The following is a 6000-nucleotide window of genomic DNA, read 5'->3' as shown; positions in this document are numbered from 1 at the left end:
CTCAAGGTCATCCTTTGTTCAGCACCTGCCCGGAAGCTGATGGGAGTAACGGAAGTGTTGTCATGAAGGAGAGTGGTTAATGTGATGAACTTGTAGGTGGGGGAACAAAGCAGTGAACTTTAAAGTGGATGGAGAGACCCACAGCACTTCAGATTCAAGTTTGTCACCGATGTGCGAACATGGCTCTGCTAATAAATTGGAACTTTGAGGAATGCTATGCCTCGGACTCTGATTTAATTTTGGATGCTATTTGTAACCCTGACATCTTCTCCATTGGTTCATGTCACGACAGAAGTTCACATTTTGCACGCGCATGTCGTGTCTCAGAAATTACCCTTCGCTCATGAGCCGAAGCGAAATGTCAAACATCTGCGCATGCGCCAAAGCAAAAAACAAGATGGCAGCACCTATGGCGCCACTGAGAGAACCGTCTTGGGGCCGTGGCGGGCCTGGGTCACTACCAGTTCCAGCGACTCAGGCCACCAAGTTACTACCAGTTCTATAGAACTGGTCCATCTGGCGTAGATGTCAAAAAGAAATGGGTAGAGGACAGAGTGATGAGCTATCATGTCAAGCAGGACCTGCGTTTGACTGATTTCCCCCAACAGGAATCTATCTATCTGTCTGCCTGTCTGCCTGTCTGCCTGTCTGTCTGTCTGCCTGTCTGCCGTCCGTCCATCTATCCATCCATCTAATTTATCTATCTATCTATCTATCTATCTATCTATCTATCTATCTATCTATCTATCTATCTATTTTTGTAGATTTTCACGGGTATATGTATATAGATTGTTCTGAGTTCCAAAATATTACACGGGGTAAAACCCGAACTCAGAACAATCTACAGATGGATGGAGATAGATAGATAGATAGATAGATAGATAGATAGACAGACATATATGATCTATCTATCTATCTATCTATCTATCTATCTATCTATATCTATCTATCTATCTATCTATCTATCTATCTATCTATCTATCTATCTATCTATCTATCTATCTCTGTTTGTCTGTCTGTCTGTCTATCCATCTACCTATCAATCATCCATCCATCCGTCTGTCCGTCCGTCCACCCACCCACCCACCCACCTACCTATCTACCTACCTACCATAATTCTAACATAATTTGAGGCTGAATGCTAGGCACAATGAAGACATCCTCAAGCCCACCAACCTACAGTATCTCTTTATTGAGCGAGATGTATCTCCCCCCCCCCCCCCCCGTATTTTGTGTATCGTTCCCTCGCAATTGCAAAAGGGAAAAACAAATTTAAAACCCGCTTTTTGAGATCCTGGAGTTTGTGGCTGGAGTGGAACGCGAATTCTTCAGAACAGGGAAAATCAAGTGAAGCTCTGCTTCGCAATGAGTGGCCGCAGAGGGATGGAGGGAAGGATGGGCAGGAAGGAGAGAATGGGAAAAGGGAGGAATGGACAGGAAGGCGCAAAGACCCTGTTGGAGAGGAAGAGGGGGGCGACTTGAGTCCTTTCCCCAGCATCTTCAGTTGCAAACGGAGGGTGCGGAGACCCCTTTCCTCCACCCAGCCCCTACTTTTCCAGCCCGAGCATAGGACGGCCTCCAGAGCACTCTGCACGAGCTCAGAGGGCACCAACTCAGGATCTAGGAGCGGAAGAGCGAGGAGGAGGAGGGAGGGGTAGCGGGCCGGTTCTCGAGCCAGCTGGCGCACCTGCCCCTCCCCGCTCCTTCCTCCTCCACCTGTCCACGAAAGCAGGATTTCCTCCTCCGCCTCGGGCGAGCTGAGCCCCGCGGGCAAGCGCCATGGACAGCGCCGCCGCCCCAGCCCGAGTCCTCCTCGGCCTCTGCTTCCTGCTGGTTTGCGTGAGTCCTTGCCCGAGACCCCCGCCCGGGACCCCTGCCCATCACCAAACCCCGCTTGTGCGCTCTAGGCGCGCGGCTTTGGCTGCTAGGCTGGAACTTGGCGCGTCGTGGGTGCGCGTGCGAAAGCGGGTTCTCGGGCTTTGCCCGGGTTGGAGCCAGCCGGTGGGCACAGTAGGGTCCTCTCCTTGCCCCCCCCCCCCCGCTCCCTGTCGGATCCCTTCTGTGAATCCCGGAGGCTGAACCGGAGTCAGATTTAGAATGAATGAGCTGGAAGGGACCTTAGAGGTCATTTAGTCTGGCACCCTGCTCAAACAGGAGGCCTTCTATCATTCCAGATAAGGGACTGTTTAGAATCTTCTTAAAAAGCTCCAGGGATGGAGCACTCACCGTTTCTGGTGGCAAGCTGTTCCACTGGTTAATTGTCCTCATTAGGAAATGTCCCCTTATTAATTTTTTAAAATTTTACTTATTACAGTAAGCACCAACCACTTGTTTGTTTGTTTTGTCAAGTAGGTATTGCTGGTATACAGAGATATAACAAGATTTATATACATGATACCAGTAAGAGAGAAACATTAGGACAGGGGACGGAAGGCACGCTGGTGCACTTGTGCACGCCCCTTACTGACCTCTTAGGAATCGGGAGAGGCCAACAGTGGAGAGTCTTAAGGGGAAAGTTTTGGGGGTTAGGTGACAATACTACAGAGTCTGGCAGTGAGTTCCAGGCATCAACTAATCAGTTACTAAATTCGTATTTCCTGCAGTCGAGTTTGGAGCTGTTTACTTTAAGTTTGTATCTTAATGGAGCTCCAGATAGCGAAAAAAATATGTTAAAGGGTTAAATAAGGTTCAGGAGGGAAGTGTTTTTAATAGGAAAGTCAACACAAGAACAAGGGGACACAATCTGAAGTTAGTTGGGAGAATGATCAAAGGCAACATGAGAAAATATTATTTTACTGAAAGAGTAGTAGATCCTTGGAACAAACTTCCAGCAGACATGGTTGGTAAATCCACAGTAACTGAATTTAAACATGCCTGGGATAAACATATATCCATTGTAAGATAAAATACAGGAAATCGTATAAGGGCAGACTAGATGGACCATGAGGTCTTTTTCTGCCGTCAGTCTTCTATGTTTCTATGTTTCTATCTGTTGTGTACTTTTGTGCTGTTGTGGTTGAAGCTGAAGTAGTCATTGACAAGAAGGAGGTTGTAGCAGATTATTTTATGGGATAGGCTTAGATCGTGTTTGATGAGATGTAGTTCTAAGCTTTCTAAGCCTAGAATTATAAGTCTAGTTGCGTAGGGCAGTGTTTCCCAACCTTAGCAGCTAGAAGATATCTGGACTTCAATTCCCAGAATTCCCCAGCCAGCATTTGCTGGCTGGGGAATTCTGGGAGTTGAAGTCCAAATATCTTCAAGTTGCCAAGGTTGGGAAACACTGGCGTAGGGTATTCTGTTGAAAGTGGAGGAGTGGAGGGCTCTACTAGTAAAGTATCTGAGGATGTTTTCTAGAGTGTTTATGTCTGGAATGCATGGCGGGTTCCAGACAGATGGAGGATTGGTCTGGTGAAAGTTTTGCATGCTCTGGTTAGTAGTGTGAGAAATTCATTTAATTTGCTTGCTTCTACCTTTTTAGATTTGGAGAACTTCAGAATGGAGCTCCAGATAGCGAAAAAAAGCCAACGGAACACATTAAAACAGGCCCAGCGCTTCGAAGAAAACTTGATTGAGCGTCCTTTTAAGATACAGTGTTCCCTCGATTTCCGCGGGGGATGCGTTCCGAGACCGCCCACGAAAGTCGAATTTCCGCGAAGTAGAGATGCGGAAGTAAATACAGTGTTCCCTCGATTTTTGCGGGTTCGAACTTCGCGAAAAGTCTATACCACGGTTTTTCAAAAATATTAATTAAAAAAATACTTCACGGGTTTTTCCCCTATACCACGGTTTTTCCCACCCGATGATGTCATATGTCATCGCCAAACTTTCATCTGCCTTTAATAAATATTTTTTTTAATAAACTTTAATAAATAAACATGGTGAGTAATAATCTGAATGGTTTCTAAGGGAATGGAAAATTGCAATTTAGGGGTTTTAAAATGTTAAGGGAAGGCTTGTGATACTGTTCATAGCCAAAAATAGTGTATTTACTTCCGCATCTCTACTTCGCGGAAATTCGACTTTCACGGGCGGTCTCGGAATGCATCCCCCGCGAAAATCGAGGGAACACTGTACACTATTTTTGGCTATGAACAGTATCCCAAGCCTTCCCTTAACCCTTTAAACCCCTAAATTACAATTTCCCATTCCCTTAGCAACCATTTAGATTATTAATCACCAGGTTTATTTATTAAAGTTTATTAAAAAAAATGTTTTTTAAAGGCAGACGAAAGTTTGGCAATGACATATGACATCATCGGGCGAGAAAAACCGTGGTATAGGGGGGGAAACCGCAAAGTACTTTTTAATTAATATTTTTGAAAAACCGTGGTATAGACGATTCGCGAAGTTCGAACCCACGAAAATTGAGGGAACACTGCCCATATCAAGGGGCTATTGAAGAAGAAGGCAGGGTGGAGATGAAAACCCCCCCACCTTACACGGAGAGAGAAAGTGCTCCGAGATGGCAAATGGCAGTGGTTTATTAGCAGTGGTTTATTGATTAAATTGAGTTCATCCAAACCATATGTATTGCTATGTTCGTAACTGGGGCAAAACAGGAGCCTTGAGCCAAAGCCCAAATAGAAACATAGAAACATAGAAGACTGACGGCAGAAAAAGACCTCATGGTCCATCTAGTCTGCCCTTATACTATTTCCTGTATTTTATCTTACAATGGATATATGTTTATCCCAGGCATGTTTAAATTCGGTTACTGTGGATTTACCAACCACGTCTGCTGGAAGTTTGTTCCAAGGATCTACTACTCTTTCAGTAAAATTATATTTTCTCATGTTGCCTTTGATCTTTCCCCCAACTAACTTCAGATTGTGTCCCCTTGTTCTTGTGTTCACTTCCCTATTAAAAACACTTCCCTCCTGAACCCTATTTAACCCTTTAACATATTTAAATGTTTCGATCATGTCCCCCCTTAAATAAACTTAAATAAAATAAATATGTTAAATTAAATAAATCCTTCTTTTTCTTCCTTAGAAAAGCAGGATAACCTTTGGGAGGGAAACGTTGCTGACCACGCCAACGACTCCCGAGATTCAGGGCAAGACATTTTCTGAGGATTTTATTCATCTGACTATTCGGAACAAAACGTTGCGGGACAGCGTCGTCCTTTCGGTGGCCTATTTCTGCTCCAAGCCTTGCGTCATAACTTTGGAAGCCAAAGCCTCTTTGGAATTCAGGAATGCCGTATCGGTGTACAAGAAACGATGGGAAGAAGGGGATCGCGTCTGGAAGAATCAGACGGTCAGCTTGACTTTCCCAAATAGTATGGTCTTCCGAGACGATTATCTGATCAAGCGATCGCTAAATGTAGACTATGTGATCCTCTATGCCTGGATTACTCACAAGGCGACTGTGGTCCACCATGCCGCACAAGCAGAAAGCTACTGGCGCGCCATCGTACGGGATTACAGTTTTTTGGATCCCGTTCCGCCTTTTGAACGTCCGTACAAGGAACACAAGATGTGCTTGACCTGGAGTGTGCAACAGACATGGAAACGCCGAGCAAACAGGATACCGCAGTGCCCACACGAGAACGGTAAGAACATGGATTTTTTTCTCACTGTGTTCTTACCTAACCCCATGATGGTGAACGTATGGCACATGTGCCACCTGAGGACCTAAGTCTCAGAAATCTATGGCACGTAAGGCTTTGCTCTATTTATTTTATTTCTTGGATTTGTATGCCGACCCTCTCCGTGGACTCGGAGCGGCTAACAACAGTAACAAAAAACAACTAAAAAACCCTTATTGTAAAACCAAACATCCCTACATACAAACATACCATACATGAATTGTAAAGGCCTAGGGGGAAAGAATATCTCAGTTCCCCCATGCCTGATGGCAGAGGTGGGTTTAAGGAGCTTACGAAAGGCAAGGAGGGTGGGGGCAATTCTAATCTCTGGGGGGAGTTGGTTCCAGAGGGCCGGGCCGCCACAGAGAAGGCTTTTCCCCTGGGCCCCACCAAATGACATTGTTTTGTTG

General features: G+C 45.3%; 1 protein-coding gene across 2 annotated transcripts in view; it reads left to right on the top strand.

The window, feature by feature from the left end:
• The first annotated feature begins 1745 nt into the window (after positions 1-1745).
• SEL1L3 (SEL1L family member 3) overlaps positions 1746-6000 on the top strand; it is a 50056-nt gene continuing 45801 nt past the window's right edge. The window contains exons 1-2 of one of the 2 annotated variants that reach the window (XM_070756987.1): positions 1746-1839; positions 4993-5554. In XM_070756987.1, the coding sequence (XP_070613088.1) occupies positions 1780-1839; positions 4993-5554 (622 nt within the window). In that variant the 5' untranslated portion in view covers positions 1746-1779. The remainder of the gene's footprint in view (positions 1840-4992; positions 5555-6000) is intronic. The other variant, XM_070756988.1, reaches the window with a different exon arrangement.

The sequence above is a fragment of the Erythrolamprus reginae genome, chromosome 7 (genome assembly GCF_031021105.1).
Source record: "Erythrolamprus reginae isolate rEryReg1 chromosome 7, rEryReg1.hap1, whole genome shotgun sequence".
Taxonomy (NCBI): domain Eukaryota; kingdom Metazoa; phylum Chordata; class Lepidosauria; order Squamata; family Dipsadidae; genus Erythrolamprus; species Erythrolamprus reginae.
The sequence above is the reverse complement of the archived record's forward strand: the minus strand, read 5'-3'. Positions and strand labels throughout refer to the sequence as shown.